The 20,106-nt window shown below is 41.1% G+C and overlaps 1 protein-coding gene across 3 annotated transcripts in view; it reads left to right on the top strand.

The window, feature by feature from the left end:
• Positions 1–20,106, top strand: part of ARMH3 (armadillo like helical domain containing 3) — a 174,827-nt gene that overhangs the window by 121,460 nt on the left and 33,261 nt on the right. For 2 of the 3 annotated variants that reach the window (XM_027062918.2, XM_053207305.1), the window contains exon 24: positions 16,442–16,520. In XM_027062918.2, coding sequence (XP_026918719.1) covers positions 16,442–16,520 — 79 coding nt within the window. Of the gene's footprint in view, positions 1–16,441; positions 16,521–20,106 lie in introns of those variants that run through there. The other variant, XR_008292164.1, reaches the window with a different exon arrangement.

The following is a 20,106-nucleotide window of genomic DNA, read 5'->3' as shown; positions in this document are numbered from 1 at the left end:
CTGAACTGACCTGGTATAGCCAGGAAGTATGTTTTGAATTGTTGCCAAGAGAGATGGACCCCTTTCTCAATGATGAGCTGAATTGTTTATCCCAACACCATAGAATTTACTGACTTCTAGTTCCCTCCAGGGTAACAATAGGACAGCCAAAAGGTTTTAATTATATGAAATGGGGCTTTGAGACAACTAAAGCCACTTTGAAATGAATTATTGATAGCATTATGCATTGTTTTTCTTCCTTTTTTTTTAAGTAACAAGTCAAGGCAATTAATGCTATTTTTATGTTGCAGATTCACTGAATTTTAAAGATGATTTTAAGGATGCCTTAAAAAATCCTCTCACTGAGTGATGGGCTGCTGTTCTTTATGTAAAACAGAAGACCTGCTGAAGGAATCTGTGTGTTCTGATGCTGTTTCACATGCCACTGTTTTAGGTGTTTGGATGCCTGCTGCCCTTGGCAGTAAGGTGTTTTTTCAAGCTCTTCATAAGGCTAAAAGTTCTCTTGTGTGTTTCTTACAGAGGACCTTCCCAAATGTATATTAATGTCTTATAAGCTAAAAGAGAGCTGAGGAAGCTGCTATAATTAACAGGCAGCTGCAAAGCAGAGCCATTTAGTCCCTTCAGTATGGTTTGGTGGAGATGAGAGAATAGAGGCTTCAGTGTGGCTTTAAGTGAAGCAGCTGCATCACCAGCTGGAGACTGACACCCTGTCGAGGGTGGGCACACGCAGCTGAGATCCATTCACTCCCACGTGACACTGAAAGGCCTGCCTTCAGCTTAGTTGCTTTGTGTTTACATTTAATTTAGTGAAGAGGAGGTACAGAGCCTGCCATAGCCCATTGCCATGAGCGTCTTTGAGTCAGCACTGAGCAAAAACCGTGCAAACAGGACCCTGGCAGGCAAAGGTCTCATGACTTTCACAAAGATATCCTGCTGGAAAAGATTTAAAACACGGCCCTAGGAAAAGAATCTATAACTTTTCTCTTTGGTGTACTGGAAAAAATTGGCTGGATATTTTTTGAATGCATGAATGTAATGTAACTTATCTACTAAGGTTTTTCTAGTCTGATTTAGTAAAAATTGGGTATGAGTCTCTGATCCTATAAGAAAATGTACCAGGATCTTCTCACCTTTACCTGCCTGATTAAATTAATATTTCAAGGCTTCCTTCATGCACCATCTCCTTTAAGATGCCTTTCCTAAGCCCCCAAGTTGGGCAGAATATCCCTCCTCAGTGCTCCCATGAGACATTTTGTTTGCTCTTTGTCTGTCTAGCCCTTAGCACATTGTAATTAAATTATCTGTCTGTAGTATGTGTCTTCCCACTAGTCCGTAAATCCCTTGCTATCTGGAATCAAATTTCATTCACCTCCCCCACTGCCTAGCATAGCATCTGCATGTAGTGGGTATTTAACTGTTTGTCAAACAAACTGAACTACTGAGTCACAGACTATGCTAGCAGACCCTTAGCTTCAGATACTGTAGACTTTTCTTCTAGGGACAGAGTGGTCCTTCACTATGTGGGAAAGCAGTCAGTTTGACAGCTAAGGGAAGAGTAAATAGAATTTTCTTTCTAAAATGGTGCATATATGGGGTACCTGAATGGCTCAGTTCATTGAGTGTGTGACTCTTGATTTTGGCTCAGGCCATGATCTCATGGTTCATGAGTTTGAGCCCTGCATAGGGCTCTGTGCTGACAGTGCAGAGCCTGCTTGGGATTCTGTCTCACTCCCTCTCTCTCTGCCTCCTGCCCACCCCCCCCGCCAAGATAAATAAATAAACTTTAAAGAAAAAAGTAATAAAAATTAAAAAATAAAATGTTGCGTATAGGGTAACAAAATTCTCATCACTTTAAAAAAATTTTTTTTGTGACATTAATTTACTTTTTGAGAGACACAGACACAGAGTGTGAGCAGAGGAGGGGCAGAGAGAGAGAGGGAGACACAGAATCCGAGGCACGCTCCAGGCTTCGAGCTGTCAGCACAGAGTCCGACACGGGGCCCGAGCCCACAAAATGTGAGGTCATGACTTGAGCCGAAGTTGGAGGCTTAACCGACTGAGCCACCCAGGTGCCCCTCTAATCACTTTCAAACTAAAATTCTCCTTTTGGTAGCGTCACCTTTTCAGGAGGGGAAAAATCTTAGCACTATTTCTGGTGTATTAGAGAGAAAGCAGCTAATAACTTCTTTGTGAACATAAAACAATTATACCCAGCCTCCTGTAGAGACAATCTGCCAGAGCCAACCGCCTCACCCTCTCCACGCGGGCTTCATTTTCTTACTCTGGAATTTCATAGACTCTCCCCCAAAGACCGTCAACTCATTGCACTATTATGATGAATGTTTGGAGCTGGCTCTCACCCTGGCTCTCACTGCTTTACTAGCTATTACTGGAGGTGCTGTCAAAGAATCAGGCCCCAAATTTATCCTCCCATTAAGTCCTCTCCTGGGTAGCGCTGCTTGGGTCTGGGTAGTAGTCCTCTAGTCTCCCCTCCTCCTCCTGCCTCCCACTGCCTTTGAATGTAAGGAAGCCACAGGCCCTGTTGCAAACAAAGAACTGTGGTAGAAAGTAAGGTTGCAAATAATTTTTTACCACAGCTCTTTGTTTGCTCTTGTCCTGGGCCTAGAGAGAAGCTCAAACCTGGGAGTGCTTGCTCAGGTGCTTTGAGATCTCCGTCAATTTCAGTTCAAGCCCATTACATCTCGTTTCCTCAGTTGGCTGGTCATACCTGTCTCCCAGCAATGTCTTTCAGACCTCCTCTCCATAATGAATTAGAGATTTATTGGTTTCTGAACACAGGAGCCTTACCTACTTAGCTGTCCACTCTTATCCACTTCTTTTGAGTGACAGACACATGGCCTTTGATGAGTTTTGAAAATGTTATATGGTTTTTGAATTTGTCCTCACAGGTACTTTTAGGAGCCTTCTTCCCATGAGGTTTCTGTTGAAGAGAAGCTATCTGGGTCTCTGACATAGGAGGCTGCATTTAGTCAGCTTGGGGGCTTTCGTTTTGACTCTCACAATTATTTGCAGAAAGAAATAGGGCTAAAAGATGTACCAGGTGCCATTTGTAAATCTTAAGATAATTGGTAAATACTCATTTCCTCTAGCAAACAGTGAATTTTGTTCAATAACAGAACCTGATTAGGTTGTTGAGAAAATCTGGCTCTTTACCTATGGAGTTAACTCAGAGTAAAGCTGATTTTAAGGCTGCCGTTAACATTGCAAAAGCAGTGTTCCTTAGTAGCATTCCTTTTCCTGTGGAGAAAGTATTTTGCAGTGACATTTTAACTTTTTCTCTTTTCATTGAGAGAGATACTGTCAACTTCACTTAAGAAGAATGGCTGAATACTTTGAGCAGCTTGTTTATTCTTCTCTTCTTGATTTATTAAACGATCTCATTCTCCTTACCTTACAACCGGACTGCTACCCAGCTCCCTTGCTTTCTCTCATACCTGTCCTCTCTCTCAGGGCTTATTTCTTGAGCCAGTCCCATCTCCTGCCCCGACTCTTCACACCCCTGCTTCTTAATGGGAAACCACTTGTGCTAGGGCCTCTCCGAAGGCAACTTAAGTCACTGCCAGAGCCAGTGAAAGCAGCCTGCTTTTTCAGCCAAGAAAGGCAAAGCTCTCCTTCACAGTGGGCAGGCAAACAGACAGGGCCAAGTAACATGGTGTTTCAGTGGTTAGCACCTGCAGGCTCAGAGCTGACAGTGCACCGTAATAAGATTCATCTCTGTTCACTTAACTGATGTGGGCTTTATGGTAAATGTTCGCTTGCTTAATTACTTTGGCAGACTTGCTGATTGCCTTTCCTGAGGAGTTCTAAAAGGTCCCCCTGGGATGGAACATAAACCTCTTTCCATGTCTTTTAATTTCATTCTTTACTTGGAGTACTTGAAAACCAGTATGTGATCCATATGGCCACCATCCCCTCTCTCCTGTGCACAAACATCAGGACCACTCCTTTCTAGTATGGTGTCCATATGGCCCACACTGGACCACTCAGAAATCTTGACAGCCTTCTTCCTCCTCTGTCCGCATGAGATCCCCGATCCTCCTTCCCCATCACTGAGGTCTATGCACGACTCTTCTAACTTAGTTAGGGTTCCGTGTGTTTCTTTTTCTCTAATTAGTATGGGATCCACAGAAAATTTCCCTCTCCTGTCTAGCATGTGATCCACGAAAACAATTTCCCTCTGTTTTTTGATGTGATAAGAAAAGAAGCTTAAGTTAGTCAATTGCTGATTTTTTTTTTTCTTTGTCTTCCTGCTCCCTCCTCCCCTGTGCTTAAAATTAAAAGTTAAATTATCTTTTGAGGCACCTGGCTGGCTCAGTGGGTGGAGCATGTGACTCGATCTCAGAGTCGTGAGTTTAGGCCCCATGTTGGGTGTAGAGATTAGTTAAAAATAAAATCTTTAAAAATAAAAGTTAAATATCTTGTAATTGATTAATTGGGCTAATGGAAATGATGTGTAATTAAAATATTTCAGGTTTTTGGCTCATGCCTGGTTTTTAAAAGTTCTTGAGTCACGTTCAAGGGATTGGAACTTTCACCGTTAATTAACATTAGATCACTTCTTGGAGTTTTAAGCTGATTCCCACTGCCTCAGAAGCCTTCCCAGGTACATATTAGGATTTTCTTATGTCCTGAAGTGAGATAGAAAATCTAATAGACCTTTCACATGGCCTATTTTGTTTCCTTATATTTACTAGATGTTTCTGAGAATGTAGAGGGGCCTTGCCTCTCAACATAGGAAATCCAGGGCTAAAGTATTTGTAACTTCTATCAAGGTTTGCATTCTGTATCCCCAGGAACTCTGCCAGCAACTCCTGGCCTGCAGCTAGAGACAGTATAAAGGACTATGAAGCACAGAGTAATGGGATCTGAGCAGAGATTAGCTAATCTTGTAGGTGTTCTATCCCTCAGAAAGTTTTGGAGCCTCTGTTCATTTATTGAGAGAAAGGTTTAATAAACAGTAGACATTCCTAAGGGGAATGGATTAAGTGATGTCTTTTATGGAAATGTAGATGGTTCATTTTACTTTTGTGGTTCCTTCAACTCCTATGGTTCGTTCTTCTCCATTTACATTCATTGTGATCGTAGAAACTGGAAAAATGTCAGGCTGGTATCTAAAGCAGGAAAGAACTCCATTCCTCTCTTACAACAGAGCTAGAGGAGATAATTTAGCCAAAGTGTACAGCCCATGGCATCTTACTTGGCTTAAATCTATGGTTTGGGGCCACAGTAAGTAGAAATTAGCTCATTTTTCAAGCAAAGTAGCTATAACCAATTGCTTAATTTCCAGCAGGTGATGAGGTGGAAATCTACATTGGGTAAAGTCATGCATCAAGGTAGAAAGCCCAAACTGCCAAAATGCATAGTCATGCACACAGCTTCAGAAAATGAGGCAGCTGCCCCTCAGGCCACGTGCACATACATTTCATACACATTAACTCTTTCTTGTTTCCCTCCAGTTAATGAATTGTGAATGTTCACTTGTTCAGTGCAGAGGCTGGATGAAAATGTAGTCCAGTAGGTGAATAACTTACCTTGTATGTCACTTGTTTTTCACCTAGAAATCAAGAGAAATGTTGACCCAAATCATTCCCTAAGTTGAAATATCGGGATTACTATGCTGTAGTCAATGATACACATTTCTTGTTCCACTCCCTTCAACTAATAAACTTGTGTACACAAATAAGTCAAGTTCTCCTTAGTAATTAAGAGGGCCAGTTTATGTAGTCGGATCACTGGGTAAAGTAAGCAACTCGGTGCAGTGACCAGTAGTAGCTCATCCTTCTTGGTGGTTGCCAAAATGCCTTCTTTGGTAAGGTTGAAATGAACCCACGTTTGTGTCTCTGGTCCTGAAAAGAATGGCCCCAGGAACAGCGGTATAAGAAAGGGGATAGACATGAAAGGGTTAAAGCGTAGTACATAGGAGATGAGTTAAAGGAACACTCTAAAGGGTCAGTTGCTGAAGTTTAGACTATATAGTTTCAAAGTGAAAAGGTTAGCAGGTATTCTTACTTTAGATTTTATTTTGCTTAATGTTAATCAGCAGAGTCTCTGAGGCTTGTAATGCACTGCTGTTAACAGGCATCAAGGGAAATTGAGTTTTTTTGTTGCTGTTGAACGGGATGGGCTGAAGATTCGTTGACTCCATGAAGAAGGAAGCTTATTACTGCATGAAATGGGAGTATGGGAGACAATTCTGAAGGTGAAAAGAAATGATAGTTTAAAATTAAATATCTCGGGGTGCCTGGCTGGCTCAGTTGGAGGAGTGTATGACACTTGATCTCGGGGTTGTGAGTTCGAGCCCCACCTTGGGTAGAGATTACTTAAAAATAAATAAACTTAAAAAGAATTAAATAACTCAACCTCAGATGAACTATTTTATCTGCTGCCTCATACTATTCAGTCCTACCTTTACCCCTTCTCAGAAGCCAGCCATTTACCTATATGAAGATTTCCCAGGTAGAAGCAATTATATAGTTTTCTTGTCTTTAATCCCAGATATCTGAGAATATGCTCTGTAGTATAGATCACTGGACTGCTCTTTTAGGTCTAGGTAAGGGGAAGCTACTTGTGGGGGAAAAAAAAAGTTCCCTTTAGGTCAGGCTAGATGTTATATAGGAAAACACAGAGGAAAACTTTGGAAAGGAAATCCAACCAAATGGAGAAACTGGTACTAGAGAATATGGTCTCTTGCCCAAGGTCATACAACCTAGAAGTGGAAGAACCAGGATGTTTAACTTGGGTCTACTGCCTCTAAAGCCTTGCTTTTCATTTCATATATACCATGTTGTTCATAGAAGCAGTGGTATTTTAACTGGGCTGTCAAGGGAAAAATAAGACTTACGCTTTTTAGGCGTAAAGAAAAATAGCATTCCCTGTGAAGAAAACCATGTAAGTAAAAGCATGACATCCAGATGTACATGTTTAGCAAGTATTTGAAAATACAAGACTATAGTTCTTATGATGTTGAGGCTTGAGATCCAAATTTATTTTTATCAGGCTTCAGATATGCACCCATGTTCAGACTCTTTAATATATATCTAGTAGCCTTATAGGAATAATTTTAGAGTGAAACTTCTAAGAATATTCTCAGTGTGTACCATCTTGAGTATACCAGTTATGTTTCCTCCTTCCTTGGAATGAGAGCTACGGAAACTTTTCCTGTAAGCAACCTTTGTCTGTTTTTCTCCTTTCTGCTTGAAGGATTTACATAGCAGCTTTTAGAGCTAGGCTGCTTGCTTCAGATATCTCAGTAAGGAAACAGTCACCATGTTCTGGGCTTCTGGTTGAAACTGTGATTTATCTATTGTTTCATAAAAGACCCTCAGATGCTGTGGGAGATAGCTGGGATTGTGAGAATTTGCATCTTTGGAGGATTTGCTTTAGATTCCCTCTGGATATGAGAAAGAATTTACATTTTCTCTTAAGCTACATTGCCTTCATGGTTAAGGTAACATTCCTGTGCATTTCTTGAGTAAGCTGGGCATTAACTATGTGTCTCAGCCATCATCCACCCAGTACTAGGGAAAAGAAAGCTGCTTTGCAGAATCATGAGTCAGAGAGAATAAGTTAAAAATGGAGCAAGAAATCCCTAGCCAGTTTGTGGCTCAGCCTTGCTGTTCCATCTGTCCGCTTCCTTTTGCTTCAGTTTGTATAAGTGACCCCTGTCTTTGACAGTCAGAAGTTGGCAATTGCATTAGAGGGTGGCCCAGATTCTTGCCTTTAAAGGTGCTTTGAGTGCAGAGCTATCTCTCTCTGGCTGACTTTAGCAATTTCCCATTACTATGACACTGTCTCTTTTGCCTTTCCTCTTTGGGACTTCCTAATTCAGTGGCATTAGGAGACCCAGTAACAGAGTATAACACACTCCCCTGCTCCTTTCCTACTCCGCTACCCCAGACAAAAACCTAGGCTTACTTTCAGAAGATATTAGATTACTTTAATAAGGATTGACAGAAAGCTTTTCTCTGACCTCCCGGTATGATTTAAGAGGAAGAGAAAGCTTTACTGTCTTCAGTGATGACTTTTGTTCCTTCTTTGAAGGACAGCTGTTTGTGTCCAAGTCACCTTTTCTCTTGGGATGGGCATAAAACATTGTTATTGTTATTTTCATACTTTTTGAGAGTAGCTGGTGATCACAGACCTCCTTACTTGTGGTAAGACTGAACAAAAACCTTCTTAGACTTTGATTTATTCATTCACTTTTAAAAATTGAATCTCCCAGTACACCAGGCATTTTGCTAAAGTTTGGAAATATAGTGGTGAGTAACATAAATTTGGTCCCTGCTCTCATAGAGCATTTAGTTCCAGTTTGAATAAAGCTGGGGGTTTGGTTAGAAATTATATTCCCTTTCCCCACAAAGTTCTACTTCCAGATTCCTTTCCCTTTCCTTGGGACTTATTTCTTTAAATCTTCTTCCTAGTCCTGGATGGATGGCTGTCTCTGAGTAATGTGGGCAGCTCCAGCCATTAAAAAAAAAAAAAAAAGTGTTCAAGAGTGTTGAGAATAAGAGAGCCTTCCTTCTTCCCTACCAGTCTACCCCCAAAGTTTTATTCCAGGGAATTTTTTGTTCAGTAGCCAAAAGTTGACATTTGCCAAATGCAGGCCTTTTAATCTAAAGTTATCGAGGGGTGCCTGGGTGGCTCAATCAGTTGAGCATCCAACTTCTGCTCAGGTCATCTCATGGTTCGTGAGTTCAAGCCCTGTGTCGGGCTTTGTGCTGACGGCTCAGAGCCTGGAGCCTGCTTCAGATTCTGTGTCTCCCTCCCTCTCTCTGCCCCCCTCCTCCTCCCTCTCTCTCTCAAAAATAAATAAACATTTAAAACTTAAGAATAAAATAAAGATCTCAAGCATATTACCAGGAGTTGAACTCTTCTTATCTCTCAGGAGAGTTGGTCCTCTCTTGCACATGTGACTTCCACTGCCAGTCTCACTCACATCTCTGCTACTTCATGTGGCACTGCACCCACCACAGAGGCTTCTACAGAAGTTCCTCAAACTCTCTCTGCTTTGTAATGTGCAAACTAGTCAGTGACTCAGTGAGCTCCTTTTCCTCCTGCCACCAGCACTAGCGTATGTGAGCTCTAGGAAAGTTATCTTGGTGAGTGAAACACCTTGGGATCTGTGAATTCTGTGTAGACTTGGTTCCTGAAGAAAGCGGCTTACTTAAGAACTGCTGGAGTCAAGGTGGCCTTAATCTTAAAAACAACTTTATTCATATGTGTTACAACTCACCTATTTAACATACACGACTCATTATTTTAAAATAATCCCTACAATCTAATTTTAGAATATTTTGTTCCTACCACAAAGGTACTCCATACCCATTAGCAGACAGCCCCCATTCTTCCTCTAACCCTACCCTCAGCCCAAAATAACCACTAATTTATTTTCTGTCTTCATAAACTTGCCTCTTCTGTACCTTTCCTATAAATGGAATCATACAGGGGTACCTGGGTGGCTCAGTTGGTTAGACATCCGACTCTTGCTCTTGGCTCAGGTCATGATCTTGTGGTTGTGAGATCAAGCCCTGCATCAGGCTCTGCACTGGCAGCACAGAGCCTGCTTGGGGTTCTCTCTCTCCCTCTCTCTCTGCCCCTCCCCTGCTCGCGTGCATGCACTCTCTCTGTCTCTAAATAAATGAATAAGCTTTGAAGGAAAAATATTAAAAAGAAAAAAAAGGAATCCTACAATATGTGGCCGTTTGTGTCTGGCTTCTTTCATTTAACATAATGTTTCTAAGGTTAGTCCATGTTGTAGCATTGATCAGTACTTCATTCCTTTTTATGGCTGAATAATATTCTATTACAGCTATACCACATTTTGTTTATCCATTCTTCAGTTAATGGACATCTGGGTTGTTTCTGTGTTTTGGCTATTATGAATAATGCTACTGTGAACATTTGTGTACAAATTTGTGTAGACATAATGTCTTCATTCTTGTCAGTATAGAGAATGGGTCATATGGTAATTCTATGCATTAATATTTGAGGAACTGCCAAACCACTAAAGTAGCCGTACCATTTTACAATCCCACCGGCAATATATGAGAGTTCTAATTTTTTCATGTCCTTGCCAACACTTATTACTGGTTTTTTGATTATTGCCATTTTAGTTGGTGTGAAATGGTATTTCATTGAGGTTTCTTGCCAGATGTATGATTTGCCAATATTTTCTCCCATCCTATGAGTTGTCTTTTCACTTTCTTGATGGTTTCATGTATGGCACAAAAATTTTTAAACTTGAGCTAGTTTTTGTTTTTTCATTTCCACTTTTGGTATCCCAAGAAATTGTTGCTTAACCCAAGGTCACAAAGATTTATGTGTTCTTCTAAGGTTTTTGTAGTTTTTAGATCATACATTTAGATCTGTGATCTTTTCTATGTTAATTTTTGTATTTGGTGTGGAGTTGGGGGCCAACTTCAGTCTTTTGCATGCAGATATCCAGTTTTGCTAGCACTATTTCTTGAATAGACTATTCTTTTCCCATTTGTCTTGCCACTATGTCAAAGGGACATCTTTTTTGGTCATCTTTGTCATATGTTAATTTTTTCATAATGGCTATGCTTTCTCATTCTTGGCCCACTCAAACCTTCCTCTTCATGCTCCTCTTCTTCCTTTCAAGTCCTCTTTTCTAAAATACTTTTCCGCATATGGGGCGCCTGGGTGACTTAGTTGGTTAAGCGTCCGACTTTGGCTCAGGTCATGATCTCACTGTCCGTGAGTTCAAACCCCGCGTTGACAGCTCAGAGCCTGGAGCCTGCTTCAGATTCTGTGTCTCCTTCTCTCTCTGACCCTCCCCAATTCATGCTCAGCCTCTCTCTGTCTCAAAAATAAATAAACATTAAAAAAAATTTTTTTTAATACTTTTCAGCATAAAAACTTTTAGCTGGCATAAGATTGGTTTTGTTTAAATACCTGAAAGGCCGTGATTAGATGAAAATCAATCTCAAGATGCAAATGAAAGGAAAAATGAACATCTCTTTCTTGGCCATATATGGCCTAACCTACTGTTTTTTCAGACACTGTATGTCTTCAGTCTGTGTGTGCCTTCTCTATGGTACAGGCCACTCAGACACCCCTGAAAAGATCTTTCTTTACTGAAGTCTGTGTTTCTCACTTAGTAAAGGCTAAAGGGCCCAGCTCACTCTGCCTGGGAAACTGGTAACCCATGTAGCTACATGTGTGGCTTTTTGTGACTGGAACTTTGTCACACAGGAACCTCAGGATCCTCTTCTAGAAGAGAAGGAAATAATAACCCACAATATGAAGGCTTCAGAGAGAGGAAGTAACCTGCAGAATGAGAAGCAGACTTTATCTACTCTACTACTTTGCTAAAGATTGACTCTGGCTTGGAGTCTGCTTTGCCCGAATGCCAGGGTCCAGTGGAGAGTAGAATATCCATGTACAGTCTTCTCAATGGCCATAACAAAATATGATAGACCAGGTAGCTTAAAAAGCAGATGTTTGTTTTCTCACAGTTCTGGAGGCCAAAAGTACCAGATCAAGGTTCCGCAAGGGTCAGTTTCTGGTGAGGACTTTTTTCCTGGTTTGCTCACAGCTGCTTTCTGCCTTGTGCCTTTACATGGTGGAGGGAGGCAGAGAGGGAAGAAGAAGGAGACAGAGAGAAATTGCCGTATCTTCTTTCTGGAACACTCAAATTTTAGACTTAAGCATTAGACAATTGCTATCTGTTAGGTTTTGGTCAGTAAAATGAGAAAGCTACTGTTAGAATGTATCAGAAGACCCCCCCCCCCCCCCCGCCACCTCCCCACCAAAAAATGTTCAGAGGAGATAGTATTAAATCCCTTTGGAGATGATACTGGTGGGAAGGGAAGCCTAAAGAAAAGAGAGGCTCCTCACTTATAAATGTAGTACCTCATCTTTCTACCACTGAGAACTGCTCAGGCATAAATCCTATTCTAGGACCTGGCCAGGTGGGGCAGTGTGGAATCACAATCCAGGTGAGCCCTAGTAGGCTGCAAACTTGCTGGGGAAGGAGAAGCTAAGTATTTCAGTTACTGCAGAGGCATGTGTCACTCAGTGTGGGCGGACTTAGCCTGGTTTCAGTGTTTTGTCATCTCTTTGCTATCTCAGAAGAAATTTCCATTTCAGCAGTATGAAGTCCTGAGAACTTTAATAGGAAGTTTCCAAGCCCTCTCTGAAATTCCTTGCTAAAGAGCCTGGAAAGAGAACAGCCAGTGTCAGACTATTTTTCTTACCTCTTAGGCTTAGTGCCCTGTGCCTGGCATCTCCAGTAGATGAGATTAGTACTCAGATTTTACAGGTAACTGTCTCAAAGAGACAGCAAGAAAAGTAAAGCAGAGATATGTACTCTATGCCCTTTGTGGTTTACTGGCTTGGAGACTGCTAACTGAATTTACACTGTTCCACCTCTCAGGTTTTTTGTTTGTTTCTTTTTTAAGTTTTTATTTATTTATTTTGAGAGGAGAGAGTGAGTGAGCGAGACAGGGGCAGAGAGAGAATTCCAAGCAGGCTCCATGCTGTCAGTGCAGAACCTGATGTGGCACTCAACTCATGAACCATGAGATCATGGCCTGAGCCGGAAGTCAGGCACTTAACTGGTTGAGCCACCCAGGTTCCCCTTCTCTCAGGTTTCTAAATAGTCCCTCCCCATGCCTGGTGAGAGGCTTCAATTGCCTGCTGAGATCTGAGGCTCTGGGATGGCAGTGTCATGGGGAGGTTGGAGGATGATCTTATCCTCATTCCAAATTTCCAAAGTGGCATATCTGTCATACCCTCAGGATGAGTTTGCTCAGACAATATCAGCACATATGCCCTGATGATACAGACCATGCATAGACCCAGCTGACACTTGACGGGTATAACTTGGGGAAGGGAAGGAAATAAGTATACATTTTGAGAATGCCTTCCAGGTTTTTCGTTTCTCTCCCTCATTCCCTTTCTCTTCCCTTCCTCCCACTTCCCCTCTATCCCTTTCCTCCCCTGTCTTCTTCTTCCTTCTTTCCCTTTCTCCTTTCTCTTTTCCTTCTTTTCTTTTTCCTTACTTTCTTTCCTAGTGAGAGAATTCCTTAGGTAGAAAGGGAACAGAATTACAGCATCCCCATCAGTTTCATTCCCAGGGATTATTTCATTGTCCAGACCTTACCAGCTTCATTGGGTTGCCAACTGGGCCCCCATGGCTGCTACTCTCCCACCCAGACAGACACTAGAATACTTTGGAGTTCTCTGTTCTCCAAACCTAGGCAAACAAAAACAAACAACCCTAGTTAGTTCAGTTGAGTCAGGATTTTTTTAAACATTTTTTCAGAAAAATTTTACTGAGAAATTTAAGGAAAACCTGAAGAAAAAAAAAGACCACTATAAAACCGTGAAATGAATGTATTTACAGAATTCAAATTCTTTTTCCTAAAATAACTAAGATTTAACAATAGATTGATTTGGTTACTGTGTTTTATTTTCTTAATCCTTGTTTTATTTTCTTAATCCTAGCTCTTGGATGCTAGACCCTATGATCACACTCTACACTGGATTAACTTTAACTTGGTACTGCTGCTAGGTTTGGTGGGATTCTCAATTCTTCTTTAAACCTCCTCCCTTGTCTTCTCATTGCATTTAGGCTCCTGGTTTTCCTTTTCTGCTCCTGGACTGTTGTCATCCCTGCCAATATCCTCAAAATTTCACCTTCTGGATGAGAAAATTATTTGACCCTACTTGGTCCAAATTCTTTCCCACTTTGTATTTAGACCAAGCTACAACCTTAACTTGCACATAACATCTCTACCCTTTTTGGTAGTCTCTGGAAAAACAAGTTACCAGAATTTTACTCTGTTCCTGACCCATTAGTGCCCTGTTTGATGTATTCATTCATTGAATATTTATTGAGTACCAGCTGTGTGCCAGGCACTGTGGTAGATGTTTGACATTGCTTTATTATATAAATGTTGCAAGAATCCTCTTAAGATTTAGTCACTCTTTCGACAAACATTTATTTTATGCCTACAATGTACTATTCCTGGGTACTGTACTAAGTGCTAAGGTAGGTGTTATTCCCACTTTTTTTCCTCTGAGACATATAGCATCCCAAAAACCCAAAATAACAAATGGCCAAACCATGATTTTTTTTATTTAAGCTTTGGCTTATACTTTCATTACCCATATTAGATTAAATGGTTCAAGAATTTTATACTATCAGTAAATTATATTAAAAGAATATATTGATTTCAATTGTGCTACCATACATTCACATGCATGTGCAGGTGCACATGCACACAAATTTTAATAAAGTTTTTATTTTGGAATAATTTTAGAATTATAGAAAAAGTACAAAGATAATACATAGAGTTCTTACATGCTCCTTAACCAGGTTTCCTGCATCTTCCATTACCATGGTACATTTATTCAACACTAAGAAACTGGCAATGGTACATTACTGTTAACTAAGCTCCGTATTTTATTTGGATTTCACCAGTTTATCCATTAATATTCTCTTTCTGTTCCAGGGTCCTGTTTAGGGTATCATGTTGCATTAAGTTGTCATGTCTTCTCAAGATCCTCTGGTCTGTGACAATTCCTCAAGTATAGTTTTTCATGACCTTGACAGTCTTAAGGAGTACTGGCCAGGTATTCTGTAGAATGCCCCCAGCCTGGTTTTATCTCATGTTTTTCTCATGATTAGATTGAGGTTATGGATTTTGGAAGTATATAACAGAAGCAAAGTGCCCTTCTCAAAAGATCATACCAAAGGTTACGTGAATACCAGATTCATGCCACATGAATGTTCACCGTCTTCACTTGGCTAATAATACAGTATTTTCCAAGATTCTTTACTGTAAAGTTACCATTTTCCTCTCTTACTACTCTATTTTATTCTTTGGAAATAAGTCACTAAGTCTAGCCTACTCTCAGTGGGAATGGGAACCTAACTCCAACTCCTAAAGGGGAGAGTATCCACACATACTATTTGAAATTGTTCTGTTAGAAAGATTTGTCTCGGGTCATGATCCCAGGGTTGTGGGATCGAACCCTGTGTCGGGCTCTATGCTAAGTGTGGAGCCTGCTTAAGATTCTCTCTCTGGAAAGACAGATACCATATGGTTTCACTCTTACGTGGATCCTGAGAAACTTAACAGGAACCCATGGGGGAGGGGAAGGAAAAAAAAAAAAAAGAGGTTAGAGTGGGAGAGAGCCAAAGCATAAGAGACTGTTAAAAACTGAGAACAAACTGAGGGTTGATGGGGGGTGGGAGGGAGGGGAGGGTGGGTGATGGGTATTGAGGAGGGCACCTTTTGGGATGAGCACTGGGTGTTGTATGGAAACCAATTTGACAATAAATTTCATATATTAAAAAAAAAAAAAAAGATTCTCTCTCTGTGTCTCTCTCCCTCCCCCTCTTCTCCTGCCCCTCTCCCCTGCTCATGCTCTGTCTCTAAAAAAAAAAGAAGAAAGAAAGATTCATCTCTTCCCATTTATTTAATCATTTTTGTATCAATTTGGACTTATGCTAAACTCTGATCTGAAACCTGTGCTTTTTCTGCTACACGAGATAAGAAGTGACAAGGACCTGTATATACACCGAAGTATTGGTTTCATGGAACTTTATTTATTTCAGATGGCAGACTTTTTTTTTTTTTTTTTTTTTTAAGAGAGATCATTCATGGGGGAGAGAGGGGCAGGGGGAGAGAATCTTAAGCAAACTCCATGCTCAGTGTGGAGTCCCATATGGGGCCCCAATGTGGGTCGTAATCCCACGACCCTGGGATCATGACTTGAGCTGAAATCAAGAGTCGGACACTCAACCGACTGAGCCTCCCAGGCGCCCCCAGATTTCAGAGATTTTTAAGAACTATATTTGATAAGACTTGGTGACCTTGAATGTGAAGGTGATGGAAAGGAAGTGTTTGAAAATGACAGTCAGATTTTGAATGGCTGGAAATAACATTATGGTTTGAAATTATTAACTAACAAGTATGAAGGTTGGTTCTAGGCTTTGGTAAAGCTCAGCTTCTTCAGAGATTGTATTTAGCCTACATGTTGGTCCACCTTTACCAATGCCCTGTTCTCCTGAGTCAGAGCAGAGAAAACTACTTTTCTTTCTGACTGAAACATCAGGGCCCCCTAGTGGAGAGCCCCCTGGGTCTTGTTTCTTGCCTGAAGGAGGCTTGGTTTTGTTTTTTGTTTGGTTATGAGATTTTCCCCCTGGTTCATTTGCAGAACAGAGACACCTGATTCTCCTCTTTATCTAATAAATTGTAAACACTTCTCATTTCAGAGTTATCCATTCCCCACCATGTGACCTCATGGTCAATAAAAAAATAGTTACTCTCTGACAATCACTCCCACGTACTCACACTCTAAACCAGAGGGTACTTGGTACTTATTTTTAACTTATTTATCTGCTTCTTCCATCTGATGCCATATTAATGTTAATTCTTTTTTTCAGGGCCATCATCAATCACTTTAACCCCAAAATTGAATCCTATGCTGCTGTGAATCACATATCCCAACTGTCAGAGGAGCAGGTAAGCCACAACCCTCCCCAGAGTTGGTGGCAGGGATCAAGCAGTTGTCCTCTCTTTGATAGCAGAGGTATTCTGTGACTGAGCATCTGGTGGCAGGAGCCAGGCTGCTAAGAGCAATTAGTAAGGGATTTGTTGATAGTACTTTAAATAGAGTGCTGGCTTCTGCTTTTGTGCCATGTAAGGGGTTCATTAATTGTATAGAAGATATGTAGGTGAAAATTCGGTGAATTATTATTTTAGAGTGGGTGATAGGCATTTCTTTTTTTAATTTTAGGCAGAGAGTCATTTTTATTTTTAAAAATAAGAAATGAGAACTTAGAAATGGATAAAACTGCCAATTAGAAAAACCCTGAGTTCAGCTTAATTTGATGCTATTTGGCTTGTTAAAATATGAGCCCTCATTGGGGCAGATTTTCCTTAGTAATTGAGTTCTATTTGCCTTGAGCAGTTATTTCTGAGCAGGTTTTTCTGTGGTATGGACTGAGTTGGAGATGCAGATAGCATTATGTGTTTGTTTTCCTTGAGTCTGGCCTGATTTCCCCTTCTCCCTAAGTGCCTGCACTCGGCTCTGCATTATATAAAAGTACAGATGGGGCTTTAGCGTGGCATGGGATTGAACTTGATGTTTCAGAATGAGACTCTTGAGTTCTGTTTTTAAAAGCACCAACTGAGACATCCCATTTACACAATCTCCTTTCTTTCCTACCTGACTCCCCAGCTGGAGGGCCGGGGTAGTCATGAGTCGAGAGTAAAGGTGTAAGTTCCAAACCAATAAAATATGCTCTCCCTTTTTTGCCAGTATATCGGTGAAACCCTTCTCTGAATCTTTTGCTAGAAGAGCCAACCAGCAGTGGTATGAGCGAGTGTTCCAGTGTTCCTAAAAGCTATTCAGCCAGCTCAGTGAGGCACCAGGCAAGCCTTTTCCCTAACAGGCCTCTCAGTATTCTCACCAGTGGCTCTTTCCTCAGCCAGATGGATAGGACTCTATTAGTCTGTTGTTCCCTTTGACATATTTGTTCTCTTTTGTGAGGCCAGCTGTGAGAATCCATCCTCTTATTTAAACTGCTTTTGTAAATAGCTTTCATTTTCTTTTTTCCCCAAGTCCTGTTCTTTGATGCCACTGCTTTCTGTGAGGTACTTCAAGATGCTACCTTTTCCCTGTTGGACCAGTTCAGATTGGTTTTACTATATCATTTTTATGCAAAAGAATTCAACATCCTGAGTTTTGTATAATAAGAGAAAGGGTGACTTTCCTACCACAGTGAGCTCTGGTTAGTCTAAAAGCTTTAAAAAAAAAAAAAGAAAAGAAAAAAGGAAGGCACATTTTCCCTGTCAGCCACGTGCAGTATTCATTCCCCAGCAGCTTGGGAAGGTCAGGCTGAAATCTTTCTACAGCAGTAGCAGCCACAGACCAATAATAAAAATCCATTCTGGCGCACGAGGCAATCTGGAAAAGGATGATTAGCAAGCACGTGTCCTCACCCTCCTCCAACTTCTCTCAAAGTTAAATGAAGTGATGAAAGTGCCTCTCAGAAAGAGTCCACAAGCCAGAGATGAGGTGATTTCTGTGGGGAGGGAGAGTACACAGTCCTACTCAAGAATGGAGAAGAGATAACGGCTCTGAAAGATTTACTTAGTGAACAAGTGATTACATGCCTGCCGTTTGCAAGGTGTGGTGCTGGGTAGTGAGGATCCATGGTGAATAATCTAAGTGTAGTCCTTGCTGTCACAGAGTTTTGTACACTAGCTCTCTTAGCAATCCTTTTCACTTTGGGAGTGGGGGAAGGGTGTTGCTATTCTAGGACCCTTTCCAAAACTGCCCTTAAAATAGTTGTTGCTTCTCTTCCCTAGCTGACTTTGAAGGGCTCTAAATGACAGCATTAGGGTGCACTTGGTTTTATTCTTAGCACTATCAGATTAGAAGTATTTGACCGCCTTGCTAATCTCCAACATGTGTTGGAGCACTTCTCCCCCTCCACTTCTGAACATAAATGGCTACTATCACTTAATGTTAAGTGTATTCACAGCTTCCCAAAGAGCTGGCTATGGGATCCATTTGGGCCCTGTAGTTGTTAGCAGCAAACTAAGTAGAGAGAAAAAAAGCAGGAACTTAATCCCCAAGTAGATTCTAAAGCACTCCTAGGGGCCACCTGGGTGGCTCAGTCGGTTGGGCGACCGACTTCAGCTCAGGTCGTCATCTCATGGTTTGTGAGTTCGAGCTCCACGTCAGGCTCTGTGCTGACAGCTCAGAGCCTGGAGCCTGCTTCAGATTCTGTCTCTCCCTCTCTCTCTTCTTCTCCCCCCTTGTGTTCTATCAAAAATAAATAAACATTAAGTAAGTAAGTAAGTAAATAAATAAAGTACCCCTAAAAAAAAAAAAAAAGAAACCCTGAAGACTATGGATAGGTGTTAACTGGAATTTATAGCACTTAGTAAGACAGCAGACAAGAGAAGGCTCTTTGCTAGATCTGCCTGCCCAGCCTGCCATCTTCTTCTGGCAAGAGATTTGTGAATTTTTGAGTTCCGACAGCATCCAGACACATTCCAGCCTCTGTTTGAGGCATTTCAAACTGATATTTGTAAATTCATTATTGCTTACTGAACAAAGCCCATTCTCTTACACTGGAGCTTCTTTTCAGATTTCTAGAAGATACATGACATTTTTCTGTTACTTCTCATTGGCTTCATGGAGGGCCGAGCTTTTTAATCAGTCAGTACCCTCAGTGTGACAGAATAGTTGTTCATTATCTAGTGTAATAAACTGCATGCATTGTTATAACTTTATACACATGTCACATTTGTCCAAGGTTGATGGTGAAGCTTGTTCATTTTGACTCCTTTTCATGTATATGATAAAATATACGTAAAATTTACCATTTTAACCATTTTTAAGTGTAGAGTTCAGTGGCACTAAGTACATTCACATCTTTGTGCAGCCATCACCGCCGTCCACCTCCAGAACTTTTTCATCATTTCATACTGAAACCCCATGCCCATTAAACACCATCTGCCCGTTTCTCCTCCCCCCACCCCTGTAACCACTGTTTTACTTTCTCTCTATATATATGTACTTTTTTTTTTTTTTTAATGTCTGTTTATTTCTGGGAGAGCTCAAACGTGGAAATAGTAGAGAGGGGGACAGGGGATCCAAAGTGGGTTCTGCGCTGACAGGCTGACAGTAGCGAGCCCAATGTGGAGCTCAGACTCAGACCATGAGATCATGACCTGAGCCGAAGTAAGATGCTCAACCAACTGAGCCACCCAGGTGCCCCGGTTTTTTTTTTTTTTCTTAAAGAGGGTCCATTTTGGGGTGTCTGGCTGGCTCAGTTGGTGGAATGTGTGACTCTTGATCCTGGGGATTATAGGTTCGAGCCCCATGTGTAGAGATTACTTTTAAAAGTTTTTTTTTTTTTTAATGAAATCTTTAAAAAAAAAAAGTCCATCTTTCTTGAAATTCTTAACCAGTCTTTGACATCTCCCCACCACCCTCCAAATTTTAAGAATCACTGGCATAGTTCCTTTAGTAGTAAGTACCTTATACTTTCCTTGTTCCTGATGCCATCAGACCTTTGAAAATGCCCATTGA

Source organism: Acinonyx jubatus, chromosome D2, assembly GCF_027475565.1.
Source record: "Acinonyx jubatus isolate Ajub_Pintada_27869175 chromosome D2, VMU_Ajub_asm_v1.0, whole genome shotgun sequence".
Taxonomy (NCBI): domain Eukaryota; kingdom Metazoa; phylum Chordata; class Mammalia; order Carnivora; family Felidae; genus Acinonyx; species Acinonyx jubatus.
This window is presented reverse-complemented; position numbering and strand designations above follow the sequence as displayed.